Below are 20,150 nucleotides of genomic sequence, written 5' to 3'. Positions count from 1 at the left end.
ATAATCATCATCGCAACTGGACAGTTTTTGTGTTATGAGAACATTGCCGCAACCAAACGAATGTTCTGGGAACTTTCACAGAAACAATTTTGGTTTGCTGGGAAGTTTGTCCCACTTTTCTGAGGTGCCAAAAACAACGATGAATATTTCAGAACCAGAAATAAGCAAGTCAAAGATTAGTATTTACCTTCCTAAGGGCATAAGATTTGTTTTCACGGTTCTTTTGAAATATTTGATCCCAGCCACTGCTGAGAAGTTGGCACCAACAGCGCATTAATTAATAGATTTAGTACATAATTGATCACATCTGTGGCATGTAACACATACATCATGTGGATATAAGGCTATATAACGGAGACTGTAGCTCTCCTTGCTAGAGATGAAAGACCTCATGGATTCTAAGATGAGAGATACCGTGCTGACATTTGCTGTTATTGTCACTCAGCATAAAACAAAGACATCATTCAATGCAAAAGAAAGAGCTTCAAGGCAAGACAGGGTTAGGGACTTGCCTCAAGCCAAGACAGGGCCCAAGGAAATGTCAGTTTACTTGAAGGGTACGCATGCAGTCTTGTCTACTGTATATTGTATGTAAGATATAGCATGTGAAAAACCTGAATCATTGATAACCTGAACCATACTCCTAATGTGAAAGATTATCATAAAAAGTATTTGGTCAAAAGCAAAATAACTGTACTTTAAAAAAAAGTTGAACTGAAATTACTGTTAGTAATCAAGCTTTTTGATTTGAAATGCTTTTATCTTTCCTCACCTGCACATGTAACATTACCAACACAATGATGTACATTGAGAAACTCATCCTGCTCTTTTACAGTCAAAGATCACAGAAGACTTTTCAAAGTGCTTTACAAAGCGCTGGCTAAGATTCAATCCCTGTCACGGAATGAGCACCAGTGAATATAGAGTTGTCATCTCCACCGTTGAAAGTAGACACCAGAAAGTGGGAGTGCTCCATTGCTTTGACAGCAAAGCAGAGACAAATAACCATTCCCCTACCTGTCATCCACTGTACATCAGTACAGTACATCACATCACAACATAATACTGTGCTTACAGTTCTGAAGAAGATAAAAAAACAACCCCTTACGAAGGCCTGTTTAGACATGTGGCAGGTTTGTGCCTATTTTAAGATTGAGTTTTATTTAAGGACAAGCCAAGAGATAACTCACTATGATGAATTACAGTTCTGAAAGGACAAAAACGCATGGTTTCCAATGACCAATGAAATATCATGGTTTGCCCATTTAGACTAAAAGTACCATTTTAAAGGACAACCAGCACACAGACACAGATTAAGGCACCAGTATTACCCCAGACCCTGAAATACTGACGCTGAGCCACTTACCTGAGTCCCACCGTGCTCCCGTTCCTGTGTGCACAGGACACCGTGCGACTCTGGTATCCCACCTGGATGTCCCAGAAGGGGCTCTCCTGCCTGTTGAGCCGGTTCCTGGTCCGTTTCTTCTGGATCAGCTCCCTAGTATCAGGGTCTTTGACCCCAGGCCTCTCCCTGGCCCCCCCTTTACCCTTCCTATGCTTGGCCTGCCGCACCGGCCGAGAAATGGGGAGAGAACAGGGCATCCAGGGCCCCACCCTGAGGCTGTACACACCCTCAGGCCCCTTACAAGGCCCTGGCTTACAGGTCTGGAACTCGGTTAGGTTTGGGCAAGCTGAACCCCCGAAGAGTGGAGGCACCAGGACACTGCGCACCCGGTTCTTTAGGCCGGTTCCACAGGTTTTTGAACAGGATGTCCAGGGAGTGAATTCAGACACTACACAGTCCTGAGGGCAGGGGATGAGGCAGGCCTGTTCTAGTCGAGGCTTGGGCTCAAAGTACTCACAGATGGTGTCGTCTCCGAGAGACTCGTCTGACTTTAGTATGCAGCCCACCTCCCGGGTCTGAATGCCCTCCTCACCCCCATTGCATACGTATGGCCGCATGCCCCCAAAGGTTCTTGCTGACACGGACACACACTGGTTCCAGGCACCGAGTTTCCAGTCGTAAAGGTCCTTGTGCCAGTCGCACACACGGAAGCAGTTCTGCTGGTTGGAAGGCCGCTGGGACTGGTCACAGTTGGTGTGGAGGGTGGTCCAGCCGTCCACGTGGGCACACCACACAGCCCGACTCTGGCTGCCTCCTGGGCCACAGTCACTGCCCATACATCTGCCCCATGGCCCTTGGGAACACAACACAGACAGTGTTAAAATAACTATGAAATAGGCAAGAACTAGGCTTTTTATTTTATTTTTTACATCAAATGGTAAAGTGGATACAGTGTACACTATACAGTATATCAATTGATGGCAAATTGATTATTTTAGCGGCGGTAGTTTATTGATCATTTGGAAAAAGCAAACCATACAAATATCAACCAGGACGTAGAATTAACCCACATCAGCAGGCGCAGTGGACGGATCGATGGAGACCAATAATGTCATAGAGAACCCAGACCGCGCCTTCATACCCGCCGACGGAGACATACGGCATATTTACAATTCATGCACTGAAAGATTAGTACATCAGCTATTCTACTATAGCTCCCCTTTCAGCTCCACGTTTTACTCTGAATGAAGTCTCCATTGCAGCCGTAAACACAAGAACTTTCTCTGACTTTTATCCCCACACCAAACCTCATCACAGTAAAGAATCTGCGGCTTAGTAGCAGTGTTGTTCATTGAGTCATTCAGCTCAACCTAATCCGTTACCATGTTGTGCTCTGCTGCTGTTATCCACATGCTAGTGACAGCACAGGACAACCGAGAAAGAAGAGGAGACTAATGTGCAGCTTCACCTCAGACCAACCCCTTCCATCTACAGCCAATTGATTGTGTTACATGATCGCCTCTGGCTGAGTGGTATCCGGGTGAGGGGGCCTTGTGTTTACCCATGTTGCACCCCTGAACCGATTGCCCCCCTGTGGAGGACGAAGAACTCTAGTCTGGCTGAAACAGGCTGAAACATTTCCTGCAATTATCAGACCCAAATGCCTCAGATGACAGCCTATTAGTGGACTCATCTCCTCGCTCAGCTGCTGATCTCGCTGGCAGGAACTGGCTTCAATCAGTGTGTCATCATGTCGACAGAAGCCTCAAAGCACATCACACATGGCTGTTTTATTTCCCCCTATATCAACACAAGATCAATGCCCTGCTGTCAGACTACGCATGCATCATATATACCGTGGCAAGAAAAAGTATGTGAACCCTTTTGAATTACCTGGATTTCTGCATAAATTGGTCATCAAATTCGATCTGATCTTCATCTAAGTCACAACAATAGACGAAGATAGTGTGCTTCAACTAATAACACACAAATTATTGTATTTTTCTTGTCTATATTGAATACATCATTTAAACTTTCACAGTAGGTTGGGAAAAGTATGTGAACCCCTAGGCTAACGACTTATCCAAAAGCTAATTGGAGTCAGGAGTCAGCTAACCTGGAGTCCAATCAATGAGACGAGATTGGAGATGTTGGTTAGAGCTGCCTTGCCCTATAAAAAACACTCACAAAATTGTTGTTTGCTATTCACAAGAAGCAATGCCTGACGTGAACCATGCCTCGAACAAAAGAGAGCTCAGAAGACCGAATTGTTAACTTGCATAAACTGGAAAGGGTTACAAAAGTATCTCTAAAAGCCTTGATGTTCATCAGTCCACGGTAAGACACATTTTGCAGGAGAATGTAAGGCTATCTGTCCCCCAATTGAACCTCAACAGAAGTTGAGTGATGCAACAGGACAACGACCCAAAACACAGAAGTAAATCAACAACAAAATGGCTTCAACAGAAAAAAATACGCCTTCTGGAGTGGCCCAGTCAGAGTCCTGACCTCAACCCAATTGAGATGCTGTCGCATGACCTCAAGAGAGCAATTCACACCAGACATCCCAAGAATATTGCTGTAATGAAACAGTTTTGTGAAGAGGAATGGTCCAAAATTCCTCCTGACCATTGTGCAGGTCTGATCCGCAACTACAGAAAACATTAGCTTGAGGTTATTGCTGTCAAAGGAGGGTCAACTAGTTATTAAATCCAAGGGTTCACATACTTTTCCCACCCTGTACTGTCAATGTTTACACCGTGTGTCAATAAAGACATGAAAACCCATAATTCTTTGTGTGTTATTAGTTTAAGCAGACTGTGTTTGTCTATTGTTGTGACCTAGATGAAGATCAGATCAAATTTTATGACCAATTTATGCAGAAATCCAGGTATTTCCAAAGGGTTCACATACTTTTTCTTGCCACTGTAGTTGTGATTCAGGGGATGTCTGGGCATCCTTTAGCTACCGATCAGATTGGGGTTCATTTAATAGCCTTTTGAAATGGGGAATCTGGGGTATTGGGCACAAAAGAGGCAGGGGGTAAACTATCTGGAGCATTCCCAAGGCTTATCCCTATATGCTGTTTGCCTGAGTAAATGAAACCCTAGCAAAATGATTTCACCAATAGCAAAAGGAGCTTACTTTGAAGTTTTGTTAGACACATGGTGTGAGCGGTGGGATCTTAGCAGTGATTAGGTTGTTGGCACTCAAGACAGTATGGCATGAAACATTCATTTTGGAGCTGTAGCTACGTGCCATGGAAGCCAAAATGACCCTCCTCTCATTAAATGCTGTTAAAAATGTGAAACAGCTCTTTAATCCTCAATCATTGTAGGACAATATCATCCATGTTGGTCTGAGTTATGGCGTTGTGCTTGATGAAACAATGAAGTACAGAACTAACATTTAGTATATCAACAGTTAACATCAACAGTCTGAATAGTATACTATAAATTATAAACTGGGTGGTTCGAGCCTTGAAATTCTGATTGGCTGAAAGCTGTGGTATATCAAACCTTATACCATGGGTATGACAAAACATTTATTTTTACTGCTCTAATTACGTTGGTAACCAGTTTATAATAGCAATGGGGCACCTCGGGTTTGTGGTATATGGCCAATGTACCACGGCTAAGGGCTGTATCCAGGCACTCCACGTGGTGCTGTGCTTAAGAACAGCCCTTAGCCTTGGTACACTGGCCATATACAATACCCCCTCGGGCCTTATTGCTTGAATATATAACTCAGGGGGAGATTTTAACATTTTCACACAATGTCCAAGAGCCTTAACAGATCTCCCGTAGGCTCAAGTGCACATACTTCCCTCTCTAAGCAGCAGATTAGGCTGGAGTAAAAAGTGTTATATCCCAACTGTTGGAAAGTCAGTTGGATCTCTCTGTCCCAATGTGTTCATTAACGAACAGACATGTTTTGGTTCCCACAGGGTCATCCTCACTAAGGATGGTGTCACACAGAGCTGTACACTTGGTTGTGTTTGCTTGTTATTGATCCATCTAAGACAGGAACTACTTACTGCCAAGGTCAGAGATCATTTTGAGCTGTCCTCGCTGTCTGACAGACGTTAAAGTGGTGGTCCTATTGCCAAGAAATCCCTGTCGTTACTTCTGGTTTAGGCGTCTCATAGAGCACTCATAATGTCTGTCATTCTACAGAATGTCAGGACCAGGGTGGACAGGTGTTATTATGAGCAGATTAGGTTTGCTTTATGAAAACCGCTTAAAATAATAAAGTGCAATCACATCTCAGATGGCCAAAGCTACAAAAAGAACTGTAAAATGAAAGCGAGCAAAAGACCTTGTATCCCCTAACTACCATACCCAACTCCTAATAAAGTTCAGTTGCAGCACAGAGTGAAACGGAATACAGAAGGCCCTCTTAAATACAATTGCACATAACCCTTGGCAGAGATGAACGTCAACACATTGAACATGCCATGTCGAGTTCCTGTTAAACCCAGTAGAGGAATTAGTTAGCTAAAAGGTCAAAAAGCTTGCAAACAATCTGATGAGCATGACACAAGGTCAAACTGTGTATCGCTTCAGAGAGACCACATAGTCCTAAGGGGTAGTACAGAAGTCTGCATTTGAAGAGAATGCATCATAAGTTCTTAAATTACTAAGTGTAGCCAGACACTTCATTTCACTTCCACATGTTTTATTTTTATTTAACCAGGCAAGTCAGTTAAGAACAAATTCTTATTTTCAATGACGGCGTAGGAACAGTGGGTTAACTGCCTTGTTCAGGGGCAGAACGACAGATTTTTACCATGTCAGCTCAGGGATTCAATCTTACAACCTTACAGTTACAAGTCCAACACACTAACCACTTGGCTACCTGCCGCCACAAATGAATGAACAAATGAACATTGCCCTTTTTTTTTATCAACAACACCAAATTGTAAATCATGGGTTATAATAAAAAAGAGAAAAATATGTCTGAATAGAAGGAAGAGACCAGAGGCTACCACTTAATGTCTGCTGAAAAACTTTGAGCTGCTTAAAATTCATGGATAATTACCAACCCTATGTTCAGTGTGATCTGTGCCCTTGGCCGTGTTTCGCTAAGCTACAATCCATTGACTAAAGCTCTTCCTCTCACAATTGACCTGAATGTCATTAGCTGAAATACCACAATGACACTTCCATCGTTTAAAGGGCTTTTTGATGACTCTGATTCATCTTGCACAACATACATCACTGCACATAACTCTAAGGCAGACTTTCGATTTATCCCATACAATGTTAAACAGTTTCTTCCATTTAATGATATATTTCACAAATAGGAAACATCGTGCAGGCTCTGTGTCATTATTGATGCCATGCCACCTTTATGAACTAGTGTCATGGTTACCATCTGCAAGTCATCTCATTGGATTCAGCTAATTAAATCACTAACTTCGGTGATCAATAACAAATCGAAGGTGGAATACTGCACTGCAGCTTATAGGAGACAGACTCATTTGTCACTCCTGCAGTGACAAGATATTTTTTGGCATTCTGCACAAACCACCCATTCGTGTGTGTGTGTGTGTCAAAATCCAGCTGTCAACGCATTCAACAGCAGACAAATTTCAAAAGGTCAAACGCAATGGTCCATGCACCACTTGGAAATCTGTCCAAGCTGTCAATAACAGTAAGAACGCAATCGATAAAACCTCACAATTTCCTTGACGCTCAAAATCCACCATCAATTCAGCAACCTGCCAGAGGCATAAAGGTTGCCCTATGCATGCTAACCAACGTCCTATGATTTCACTAGCTGCCACTAAAGCACCAAACGCCATAAAAACAACATGTTCTACAGAAACACGTCTTGCTCTACACTCTAACTAACACATGGATCTCTTATGTGTGTTGTGGGAGTTTATCTTGTTTCTCAAATGTTATTTTGCCCCAGTTTGAGGCAGGATGTTGTGGGAGGGGCAGTCAGTGACCTTTAAATAATGGGATAGGGATGGGAGTGTCCCGCCTGCTTTGCAGTGATATTTAACATGCCCATCATGCAGCTCTGACAGGCGTGCTTTATGAGAACACAGGAAAGGTAACCAGATAGCCAACAGTAAATCCTACCACAATTAGTCACAATTCACTGAATCATATTTCAATGAAAGGGAGAGAGCTGTTTGCAGATAGCACGCGTATGTTATCTATTGTAATGTGGTCTGACACAGTAATTGGACCAAATCAACAGTCTACCATTCATAGCATTGATATGTTGACATTTGAAGTTCAGAGGTTGGACATTTTGATTGATTACTTCCACGAATTCTAACTGATTCTGTCGCTTCATCTGGGAACAGTCTGCAGTGTTTTTGTTAAACAATAATTACAGAAAGGATAAATGGCAGGAGGACATAATGAACACATTTCATAGCGGAATAGACTTCCATTATGCAAAGTAATAGAATGGAATGGGTTTTGATTTTGATGTATATTTTTGACTTTCATCAACACAAGCGCTTATTGAACTGGGATGCAAATAATCGCACGTGCTGCAATGTAGCCTATATGCTGATCACTTTACGAGATTAAACAAGTTGTAAAAAAAAAAGAAGGTATGTACTAACGTCATCTTTATTTATACCGAAACACAAAATGTAAACCACTAAAATATGAAATATAATCCAGGAAAGAATGAAACAGAGGGCATCGCCGCAGGTTTTAGTTAGATATCCTATTTCATTTAAAACATTTGAAAGCCACTGCAATACGAAAACAAAGCCCCTGAAATTATGCCAGCAAAACTGCATTTCAAGCAAAAAAGTCCACCATATTGGAAAAAAGAGTAAGAACAAGACAAACCACAGAGAGAGAATGTGCCCCTTGGTGCTTGGCACTGCAGTTAAATATTAATATGATGCCAGTTAGGAGCACATTGTTGACTCCAATCTAAAGAGGCACTTCCATGGAAGACTTCCTTGGTGTGGCAGTGGATGAGGGGTGGGAGGTGGGGTTTCATTGCCTGTAATCTGCCCTTTAAAGAATCCAGCCATTAGTCTGTGAGGAAGAGCTGCACTGGCTGGCTTTACATGAAGTGAGCTGTGTTGTGAAAACAGTTGCATGTGTTGCTAGGAAGCCTGCACAGATACCAAGAAAAGAGGCATTGTTTGCATTTCTCCTTCAGTAGGGAAAATCCTAGTGTCTCTGTTATTGCTATAAAACCTGGGTGCATATACAGTCTATACAGGCATATACAGAATATCATATGTCTAATGTTATGCTAATGCTTTATGTGACTAACTCTTTGCTACTGTGTCTGCTATTGTTGTGTTAGTTAATTTTGTATCAATTTGGGGTTAAAAGTGCTCTTGGCATGAATGTGTGCGCCAGTACATCTTTGTTCATGTGAGTATGTTTCTGTTGTACGTGTGCACGTGTGTGCATGTGTGCGGACGTGTGGGGGCATGCACAAGCGGGCGTGTCTGCATGAGCCGTGTTCCCATGTGATTGCCTGCACGTGTGTGTGACTGTTGCTCCAGGGCCAGAGATTTGATAATGTACCTGCCACTTTATTGAGATAAATTCTCCAATCACATGGTGAGATCTCCCACCCTCTGGAGCGTCTCTGCCAAAGATTAGATTACTGCTGCCTACGATGCATCATTCTCTACATCTCAATTCAATAGTAAAGTAACACAACACTGGGAAACTTCATAGAATAAGGATTTGCAACTGGCACTGAGGAGGTGTCCGCCAAAACGAACACACATGTTCTAAAAGGCAGCCAAATGCAGCATAATTAACAGCAACATGAAGGTTTAACCTTTTCATTTTATAGCTGACAGTCCACAGCAGGTCATGGATGAAAGTAGAAATAGGAAGTGAAATGATAATTATTGTTTTGTGGGCCCGGAAACTCAAATCAAATCAAATTGTATTAGTCACGTGCGCCAAATACAACAGGTGTAGACCTTACAGTGAAATGCTTACTTACGAGCCCCTAACCGACAGTGCAGTTTCAAAAAATACGGATAAGAATAAGAGATAAAAGTAACAAGTAATTAAAGCGGAGCAGAGTCAGTGTGTGGGGGCACTGGTTAGTTGATGTACATGTAGGTAGAGTTAATTAAAGTGACTATGCATAGATGACAACAGAGAGTGGTGGTGTTGTGGAGAGGGGAGGGGGGGGCAATGTGAATAGTCTGGGTAGCCATTTGACTAGATGTTCAGGAGTCTTATGGCTTGGGGGTAGAAGCTGTTTAGAAGCCTCTTGGACCTAGACTTGGCGCTCCGGCACCGCTTGCCGTGTGGTAGCAGAGAGAACAGTCTATGACTAGGGTGGCTGGAGTCTTTGACAATTTTCAGGGCCTTCCTCTAACACCGCCTGGTATAGACGTCCTGGATGGCTGGAAGCTTGGCCCCAGTGATGTACTGGGCCGTTCGCACTACCCTCTGTAGTGCCTTGCGCTTGGAGGCTGAGCAGTTGCCATTCCAGGCAGTGATGCAACCAGTCAGGATGCTCTCGATGGTGCAGCTGTAGAACCCTTTGAGGATCTGAGGACCCATGCCAAATGTTTTCAGTCTCCTGAGGGGGAATAGGTTTTGTTGTGCCCGCTTCACGACTGTCATGGTGTGCTTGGACCATGTCAATTTGTTGGTGATGTGGACACCAAAGAACTTGAAGCTCTCAACCTGCTCCACTGCAGCCCCGTCGATGAGAATGGGGGGCGTACTTGGTCCTCTTTTTCCTGTAGTCCACAATCATCTCCTTTGTCTTGATCATGTTGAGGGAGAAGTTGTTGTCCTGGCACCACACGGCCAGGTCTCTGACCTCCTCGTCTTGTTGTTGTCGGTGATCATCACTGTTGTGTCATCTGCAAATTTAATGATGGTGTTGGAGTCGTGCCTGGCCTTGCAGTCGTGAGTGAACAGGGAGTACAGGGAGGGGCTGAGCACGCACCCCTGAGGGGCCCCTGTGTTGAGGATCTGCGTGGCAGATGTGTTGTTACCTACCCTTACCACCTGGGGACGAACCGTCAGGAAGTCCAGGATCCAGTTGCAGAGGGAGGTGTTTAGCCCCATGGTCCTTAGCTTATTGATGAGCTTTGAGGGCACTATGGTGTTGAACGCTGAGCTGTAGTCAATTAATAGCATTCTCACATAGGTGTTCCTTCTGTCCAGGTAGGAAAGGGCAGTGTGGAGTACAATAGAGAATGAATCATCTGTGGATCTGTTGGGGCGGAAAATCGGAGTGGGTCTAGGGTTTCTGGGATGACTAAACTGTGACTAAGCGCATGCTTTGTCTGCTACAACAAAGCATACGTTTAGAGAACAATACAATTAAGTCCCCGCTTAGAAATTACATTAATCCTATAATCTTATAACGTTCCCTTTACAGAGCTCCGAAGACAAACTACTAGTAATTCTCAATAACACTTAGAGGTTATTCTCTATGATTCCAGCAAAGGTTGATAGTTCATATCAACTAAGTTGCATTTGTTGATCAAATGACAGGTAACTTCAAAGGGGACGAAACATCTGTAAAGGCGGTGGGAACGTCTACAGTACTATACTTCAGACTAAACATCGCTCTTCAAAGGTCGTTTTGGCAGTCAAAGGCTAATCATAGATTAGACAAAGCTTAGAGTTGCTAACGATCCTGATCCGACAGAGGCGTTGACATGTTAATGTGAACAAGATCTTTGTTTCGATCAGGACACGAGGAAAGACAAGGACAGGAATAGGCTGAGCGGTCCTCAATTTACGACAATGTCGTGGGGGTCCACAAAATCATCATGTGACCTGTTATGATTGAGAAGGATCTAAGATTGATGTTAATAGATGGAACATGTTTCTTATCAATTACTGGCTATACAATACAACAGAAATGGAGAGAAATTGTTGTGTTGGGCTGATAATTAGTGTAACATGGGAAAATAACACTTCTAGGACACTAGTGGCTAAACTTGGAACACAAGATGTGGACTCTCTTTCCTGGGCCTATGGGGATCCCTCTTGGATTGTGATCCAGCAGCACTACTCTTTTGGACTGAGTTGGAGTGTGGGAGGTGTTGGTAGAGAGTGGATACCCCAGCCAAGCCAAGCCTAGCACAGTACACACACTCAAACACACACATACACATTCACACACACACAGTGGGCCAAAACAGAGAGACAGCCTTCTGTCAACTCTTTTCATGTTTGCTTTCATTTCATATCAGTTGTGAGATGTACGATGTAAACAGCAATAAAAAACACACCTTCGGGGTGAAAATTATTTCGTATCATGTCTCCTAATCAAAAATGAACGACTATTGAGTGCACGTACATGCAATACTACTCTTAAAAGCCCTCAAACCATTAGAATGTGCTCGTGTGAATACCAAATCTGAATGTCAGATTATGTAGTACTGTACATACTGTATTTACATGGCATGTAAGCCCTGAGATCAAGAATAGAAACGTGGCACACTATAATTCACCATCATATTATTGAACCATCTAAGGCCAGATGACCTAGATCTTGTCACTCACAATACAGAGACAACATGCCAGATGACAGATGCAAAGGCCTATGAATGCAGGAAGTGTGTGCCAAAGAGAGTGGTTTACCCTCACACCTGTTATTTCTCCGGGCAAACTAATTCTACCTTTTCATTTCTTGATTCTAAAACCAACAGCAAGGGTCAGGTAGAGGTAGCTACAGTAGTGGTCCCTTGGGTGATCCAGTTGTAATGATTTTTGGGGGAACGGTTTCAGAGCGCATGACGGTGAGGTTGGGGGAACGGTTTCAGAGTGCATGATGGTGAAGTTGAAGGAATGGTTTGAGTGCATGATGGTGAAGTTGAAGGAACGGTTTGAGTGCATGATGGTGAAGTTGAAGGAACGGTTTGAGTGCATGACGGTGAGGTTGGGGGAATGGTTTCAGAGAGCATGACGGTGAGGTTGGGGGAGCAGTTTCAGAGTGCATGATGGTGAAGTTGAAGGAATGGTTTGAGTGCATGATGGTGAAGTTGAAGGAACGGTTTGAGTGCATGATGGTGAAGTTGAAGGAACGGTTTGAGTGCATGACGGTGAGGTTGGGGGAACGGTTTCAGAGAGCATGACGGTGAGGTTGGGGGAGCGGTTTCAGAGAGCATGACGGTGAGGTTGGGAGAACGGTTTCAGAGAGCATGACGGTGAGGTTGGGGGAGCGGTTTCAGAGAGCATGATGGTGAGGTTGAAGGAACGGTTTGAGTGCATGACGGTGAGGTTGGGGGAACGGTTTCAGGGAGCATGACGGTGAGGTTGGGGGAACGGTTTCAGAGAGCATGATGGTGAGGTTAGGGGAGCGGTTTCAGAGAGCATGATGGTGAGGTTGGGGGAGCGGTTTCAGAGAGCATGACGGTGAGGTTGGGGGAGCGGTTTCAGAGCGCATGATGGTGAAGTTGAAGGAATGGTTTGAGTGCATGATGGTGAAGTTGAAGGAACGGTTTGAGTGCATGTTGGTAAAGTTGAAGGAACGGTTTGACTGCATGACGGTGAGGTTGGGGGAACGGTTTCAGAGAGCATGACGGTGAGGTTGGGGGAGCGGTTTCAGAGAGCATGACGGTGAGGTTGGGGGAACGGTTTCAGAGAGCATGATGGTGAAGTTGAAGGAACGGTTTGAGTGCATGATGGTGAAGTTGAAGGAACGGTTTGAGTGCATGATGATGAAGTTGAAGGAACGGTTTGAGTGCATGACGGTAAGGTTGGGGGAACGGTTTCAGAGAGCATGACAGTGAGGTTGGGGGAGCGGTTTCAGAGAGCATGACGGTGAGGTTGGGGGAACGATTTCAGAGAGCATGACGGTGAGATTGGGGGAACGGTTTCAGAGAGCATGATGGTGAGGTTAGGGGAGCGGTTTCAGAGAGCATGATGGTGAGGTTGGGGGAGCGGTTTCAGAGAACATGACGGTGAAGTTGGGGGAGCGGTTTCAGAGTGCATGATGGTGAAGTTGAAGGAACGGTTTGAGTGCATGATGGTGAAGTTGAAGGAACAGTTTGAGTGCATGATGGTGAAGTTGAAGGAACGGTTTGAGTGCATGACGGTGAGGTTGGGGGAACGGTTTCAGAGAGCATGACGGTGAGGTTGGGGGAGCGGTTTCAGAGAGCATGACGGTGAGGTTGGGGGAACGGTTTCAGAGAGCATGACGGTGAGGTTGAAGGAACGGTTCAGAGCGCATGATGGTGAGGTTGGGGGAGCGGTTTCAGAGAGCATGACGGTGAGGTTGGGGGAGCGGTTTCAGAGAGCATGACAGTGAGGTTGGGGGAGCGGTTTCAGAGAGCATGACGGTGAGGTTGGGGGAGCGGTTTCAGAGAGCATGACGGTGAGGTTGAAGGAACGTTTCAGAGCGCATGACGGTGAGGTTGGGGGAGCGGTTTCAGAGAGCATGATGGTGAGGTTGAAGGAACGGTTTGAGTGCATGACGGTGAGGTTGGGGGAACGGTTTCAGAGAGCATGATGGTGAGGTTAGGGGAGCGGTTTCAGAGAGCATGATGGTGAGGTTGGGGGAGCGGTTTCAGAGAGCATGACGGTGAGGTTGAAGGAACGGTTCAGAGCGCATGATGGTGAGGTTGGGGGAGCGGATCCAGAGAGCATGACAGTGAGGTTGGGGGAGCGGTTTCAGAGAGCATGACGGTGAGGTTGGGGGAACGATTTCAGAGAGCATGATGGTGAGGTTGGGGGAGCAGTTTCAGAGAGCATGACGGTGAGGTTGGGGGAGCGGTTTCAGAGAGCATGACAGTGAGGTTAGGGGAGCGGTTTCAGAGAGCATGATGGTGAGGTTGGGGGAGCGGTTTCAGAGAGCATGACGGTGAGGTTGAAGGAACGTTTCAGAGCGCATGACGGTGAGGTTGGGGGAATGGTTTCAGAGAGCATGATGGTGAGGTTGAAGGAACGGTTTGAGTGCATGACGGTGAGGTTGGGGGAACGGTTTCAGAGAGCATGATGGTGAGGTTAGGGGAGCGGTTTCAGAGAGCATGATGGTGAGGTTGGGGGAGCGGTTTCAGAGAGCATGACGGTGAGGTTGAAGGAACGGTTCAGAGCGCATGATGGTGAGGTTGGGGGAGCGGTTTCAGAGAGCATGACGGTGAGGTTGGGGGAGCGGTTTCAGAGAGCATGACGGTGAGGTTGGGGGAGCGGTTTCAGAGAGCATGACGGTGAGGTTGGGGGAGCGGTTTCAGAGAGCATGACGGTGAGGTTGGGGGAGCGGTTTCAGAGAGCATGATGGTGAGGTTAGGGGAGCGGTTTCAGAGAGCATGATGGTGAGGTTGGGGGAGCGGTTTCAGAGAGCATGACGGTGAGGTTGGGGGAACGGTTTCAGAGAGCATGACGGTTAGGTTGGTGAAACGGTTTCAGAGAGCATGACGTTGAGGTGGAGGGAGGTTTTGCTGCAGTCTCTCAGCAAAGTGTTGAGACGTTTACTGAGATCTCACCTCTCAAATTGACAGCGACACTGACTGCAAATCCACTGTGAGGTCTTGTTAGGATGTTGGGAAATAATTGTATATTATGTTTACAAGAGAAGCAGATAGTGAAAGGGCAAAGCAGTGATGATAGGTTTATCGTCCTCTGACTTCTTCGTCAATATCCTCAGATCCCGAAAACACCGCAATTAAAATGGTTAGTGAGCTTTCACTAAGCATCTGTACCACTGATTCATTACAGTAGATAGAGCTTGTTAGCTATTCTCACCCATCCAGACATTGCTCTGATGCTAAGAATAACATTAATGATTGACAGGTCCCGTTCCCGGAGGACCCGAGGTTCTCTCTCCCTCTAATTTGAGCCGTTTCATTGACACGTAGAGAAAGAGAGCATGTCAACATCAGAGAGGCTCATAAATTCTCACAAGCATTCATTCAGCTTCAAATATCCCACCCTGGATCACGAGAAAGAACTTGTGTGTTTGTGCAAGAGCTCAACCACTTAAAAAGGCTTTAAACAAAGACTGAGAACTGTACAACAGTATTATATTTATTTAAAAACTGCATCATTTGATTTGAATGAATACTCCGAAAAGTTATGATAAAACCAGAATATCTTCTTCACGTGTTGCATGAGCATACTGTGTGTGTACGTGTTGCTTTAGATAATGTTTTTTTGCATGAAGTGATATTTCCTGCATAGATGCGGAGGAAAGGACAAATACAGCAAGAGTAGGATGCGGTAATCATCTCAATGTCAACTCTGTAACTAAGAACAAATGCTTTGAATTATGAATCAGGGACTCTGCAGCAAGCTATGCCAGTGAACATGAATGCTGTTCAGGCTATGGCATCTTTGATGATAAAATAGAGAGAAAAGAAGTATCGGGTGTACTGCATTGACACTCCAAAGAACTGCTGGAAAACTGTCAAATTGTTTAAAAGAGATAAAGGTATTTTTCAAGAGAGTGAACTTGATCCAGCAGCATATTGCCTAATGATCCTGCCATGAGTAGAAGACAAAAGAGAACATCATTCTCTACAAGAAATATCAACTTCCTCAGAAAGAACTGTACTCCGTTCTCACGAAACCAATGTATTTATCACGTAAAGTTTCTGCTTCAGCTCTTGGTTTAATTAGACACCAGAGGTAAGCTCACTAAATGCAATTTCATAGCCTTTTCCATCCCCATGTCGCTTTTACAGGAACACGAGCCCAGTTGGTATCTGCGCTACACCGGAGTGACGAGTGGCGTTGCGCCTAATGAAATCATGAGGCAGGGAAAAAAGTGTTAACCTGGAGCCACAGAAATAGCCCCCGTGTCAAGTGGAGGGGAGAGAACTGTGATCCCAATCTCAAGCATTTCCATCCCCAGTGCTAATGCTCCAATCCCCTTCGTTTCTCTCCTCCATGTTCCCTTGACAGCTCCTCCCTCTGTTAATTGGCCAGATGGGGAGATTATGGTACCTCTGGGACACGGTTGCTAGGATATGAATGGTGGTCACGGAACCGACACGGATCTCGTCATTTCTCGCTTCTCTTTGGTGTAAAGGCCTCAAATTAGATGTTCTCGAAGGTGTTGGTTTTCAAACATTGCACAGCATTTGCTGATTTTGTCCATATGGTTATTTACCAGTATAGCCATACTGTATGTCCCATATCAAATCAAATCAAATGTTATTGGTTGCGTAGACATATTTTGCAGATGTTATCGCAGGTGCAGCGAAATGCCTATGTTCCTAGCTCCAACAGTGCAGTAATACCTAGAAATACAAAACAATACACGCTACTACAAAATATAAAAAGAGAGGAATTAAGAAATATAGAAATATTAGAACGAGCACTGTCAGAGTCCGGAATAGAAATATACATTGAGCTCCAAAAGCATTGGGACAGTGACCGTGTTTTTTTTGTCTTTGGCTCTGTACTCCAGCACTTTGGATTTGAAATGATACAATAATTGTGAGGTTAAAGTGCAGACTATCTTCATCCATATCGGTTGAACCGTTTAGAAATTACAGCACTTTTTGTAGATACTGTAGTCCCCTCATTTTAGGGGACCAAAAGTATTGGGACAAATTCACTTATACTGTATGTGTATTAAAGTAGTTCAAAAGTGAAATATTTGGTCCCATATTCCTAGCACACAATGATTACATCAAGCTTGTGACTCTACAAACTTGTTGGATACATTTGCTGTTTGTTTTGGTTGTGTTTCAGATTATTTTATGCCCAATAGAAATGAATGGTAAATAATGTATTGTGTCATTTTGGAGTCACTTTTATTGTAAATAAGAATAGAATGTTTCTAAATACATCAATGTGGATGCTACCATGATTACGGACAGTCCTGAATGAATCGTGAATAATGATGAGAGAGAAAGTTACAGACACACAAATATCATATTTGTGCGTCTGTAACTTTCTCACTGATCGTTATTCACGATTCATTCAATTCATTCAGCATTATCCGTAAGCATGGTAGCATCTACATTAATGTAGAAGTGTTTAGAAGCATGTTATATTCTTATTTACAATAAAAGTGACTCCAAAATGACACAATACATTATTTACCATTCATTTCTACTGGGCACAAAATAATCTGAACTCATGCTCAATCCATGTCTCAATTGTCTCAAGGCTTAAACATCCTTCTTTAACCTGTCTCCTCCCCTTCATCTACACTGATTGAAGTGGATTTAACAAATTACATCATTAAGGGATCATAGCCTCCACCTGGATTCACCTGTTCAGTCTATGTCATGGAAAGAGCAGGTGTTCTTAATGTTTTGTACACTCAGTGTACATACAAAGTGTTTAAAACAGTATTTAAATATTATTAAAGGGACCAGTGTTCAATGACTATGTACATAAGGCAGCAGCCTCTAAGGCACAGGGTTGAGTATCGAGTGGTAGCTGGTTAGTAACGGTGACGTAGGTTCAAGGGCAGGATACTGGTCACAGGCCGGCTAATGGTGACTATTTAAAAGTCTGATGGTCCGGAGATAGAAGCTGTTTTTCAGTCTCTCGGGACCAGCTTACATGCACCTTTACTTTCTTCGCTTTCTAGATGGCAGCAGTGTGAACAGATTGAATGATATTGATATCAATAGCATTCAATGTGTCAGTTTCGAAAGACACAAGCTTGACAAAAGCCACACGTATTTTACATACACTGCATTGGTGGATGTATGCAGTACCATTTGGAGTTCATACACTCTGTTTGCCCCTGCCAGCTGTGCAGCTCTCTACCCTGTATTTTCAAAGAGCCAATGTAAGGAATCAATATCAATAATTGATACTAAACTGTACAAATCAAGGGCCCTCTGAAAGATTGGCCTGTGGCCAGTACATCTTGCACAATCATATCGCTTGAGAGAGGAGGTCCTAAAAGAGATCCCCAAAGAATTCATTAGTCCCAAGAAAACGTACCAAATGGGGGGGGTAAATAATTGAGAGGTCTGTTTGTACACCAGAACAGTAGCATAAATCAGCATACACCAACACATGAGCCAATCTACTAGAAGGATGTTTAGTGAACCATAGGAATGATGAAACTGTATGAGGGCTGTGCCTGCTTGCCAGTACATCCACATGGCTAAACCTGTACAGTGTCCAGGACCTGGACCACATACTTCCGAAATGAGAAATACATCTGAATTCGTGTTGCTTTGAAAATGATTTGAGAACATCTTTTACAACGAACCTTTTGCTTTTGATTGAGATCCAGACTAGATCTAAAGAAACACACGTTGGGGTTGTATTTATAGACCATGAGCATCTTCCATATTCCATGCATTCCTGATATTTATCCGAGCACTGAATCCTCTATGAAGCAACGGAAAGCTACATGAGAGAGAAACTCATTAGCCACAAATAAACCACCCACAGTTCCTCACATCTGTTCCAGCTCCACACGTTAGAAAAACACCACCTTCATCGAGTCACAGCATAAGATGCTCCATTCTCGGCTCGCTCTTTGGTGATGTCTTTGCGGGATTGCAGGTAGAGACTGCAGCTTTTGCTGGTGTTTCCTTGTGGAGCGGGAGGCCTGAAGTGAGGCACACGCACACACCTCGCAGGTGGCACACACTCTTCGCTGTGATCGCACCAGGGGTCGGGTGCAATAAAGGCTGCCACCCTCAATCTGCAGGCGAGGAGATGAATGAGAAAACCTCTCTGTTTCTGCTCTTTGATTCCACCGCTGTGCTGAGCGAGGTTAACATGAGAGGAGAGGGGAGAGAGGGGGGGGGCTTCTGTCTTAGAACACACACACACACACACACACACACACACACACACACACACACACACACACACACACTTAGACATGTGCCCAGATGAGGGGTTTATTTATGTGTGCCCTCCATAGTTGCTTCTTTTATTCATTGATCAACGGAGTCTGCTTTGCATCTGCAGCTTGATACGCCATCATCATCATACTTACATACATATCCCTCTTCCTCCATCCACTCACAGTATTTCTCAGCTCAGTGACAACCCACAAACTGCGTATTTAGATTCAATACGAGTTAAGACAACACAATCATACTAAACACACATCAACTAATAGCTTTCGTGTATCTGGGATAGAACACGAACCCCAAGGGCAATACAAACGCAGCCAGAAATGCCGGGACTCATCTCGTCAAACATAGGCACCTTTCCCTGTCACAACATCTGGAACTTTCCACAGTTGAAGGTTTAATCATGTTGCGGTGGCAGGGCATCAGGACGGGTGGAGAGAGAGTGGCAAATCCATTAAATATGGATTACAGTGGTAATCAACAGAGAATGGGACAGGAGGGCAGAGGGGGTGGAGAGCTGCCAGGTAGGCAGGATGGTGTCACACACAGTGGGGAGCAGCAACAGCATGGACATGGTGGTACTGTACCCAGACAGACTGACAGACATACAGACACAGATCCCCCTCTACATGCTGCCTCATGGTTCCATCTGTTAGTGTTAGGGGGCATGGGTGGAGAAGAGGGGGAGAGTAAATATGACGACGGAAGCATTTCTGTTTCCAGTAAGCGTGTGTGTGTTTGGGGGGATTGTGTGTGTGTTTCTGAGTGGCACTGAAGACATTCAGTGTGACAACTGTGAGTGTGATTTGGGAATATTGTAGGGTAATGTTGTTGCAAGCCAGATGTTGAAGGCTACATGGGATTTTTTCCCTCCCAAAACATGTCGTATTTTATTACGTTTTCTGAGCAAAAAAATAAACCAAATGTTTTTTGTTTTTTTAAAAATAAAATACTGTAAAAAAAAAACAGCTTCAAGTGATTTACATTTTCTAAATCTGTTCCAAAATATTTCACGCATAATAATGAGATACATGTGATCGTGTACAACTCCGAGCAAGGTTTGAAATTATTATGTTTTAGTCAAATATT

General features: G+C 44.2%; 1 protein-coding gene across 2 annotated transcripts in view; it reads right to left on the bottom strand.

Moving 5' to 3' along the window:
* LOC115177928 (thrombospondin type-1 domain-containing protein 7A) overlaps window positions 1–20,150 on the bottom strand; it is a 98,294-nt gene that overhangs the window by 58,299 nt on the left and 19,845 nt on the right. For both annotated transcript variants that reach the window (XM_029738925.1, XM_029738933.1), the window contains exon 2: window positions 1,367–2,198. In XM_029738925.1, coding sequence (XP_029594785.1) covers window positions 1,367–2,198 — 832 coding nt within the window. The remainder of the gene's footprint in view (window positions 1–1,366; window positions 2,199–20,150) is intronic.

Source organism: Salmo trutta, chromosome 3 (assembly GCF_901001165.1).
Source record: "Salmo trutta chromosome 3, fSalTru1.1, whole genome shotgun sequence".
Lineage (NCBI taxonomy): Eukaryota > Metazoa > Chordata > Actinopteri > Salmoniformes > Salmonidae > Salmo > Salmo trutta.
The sequence above is the reverse complement of the archived record's forward strand: the minus strand, read 5'-3'. Positions and strand labels throughout refer to the sequence as shown.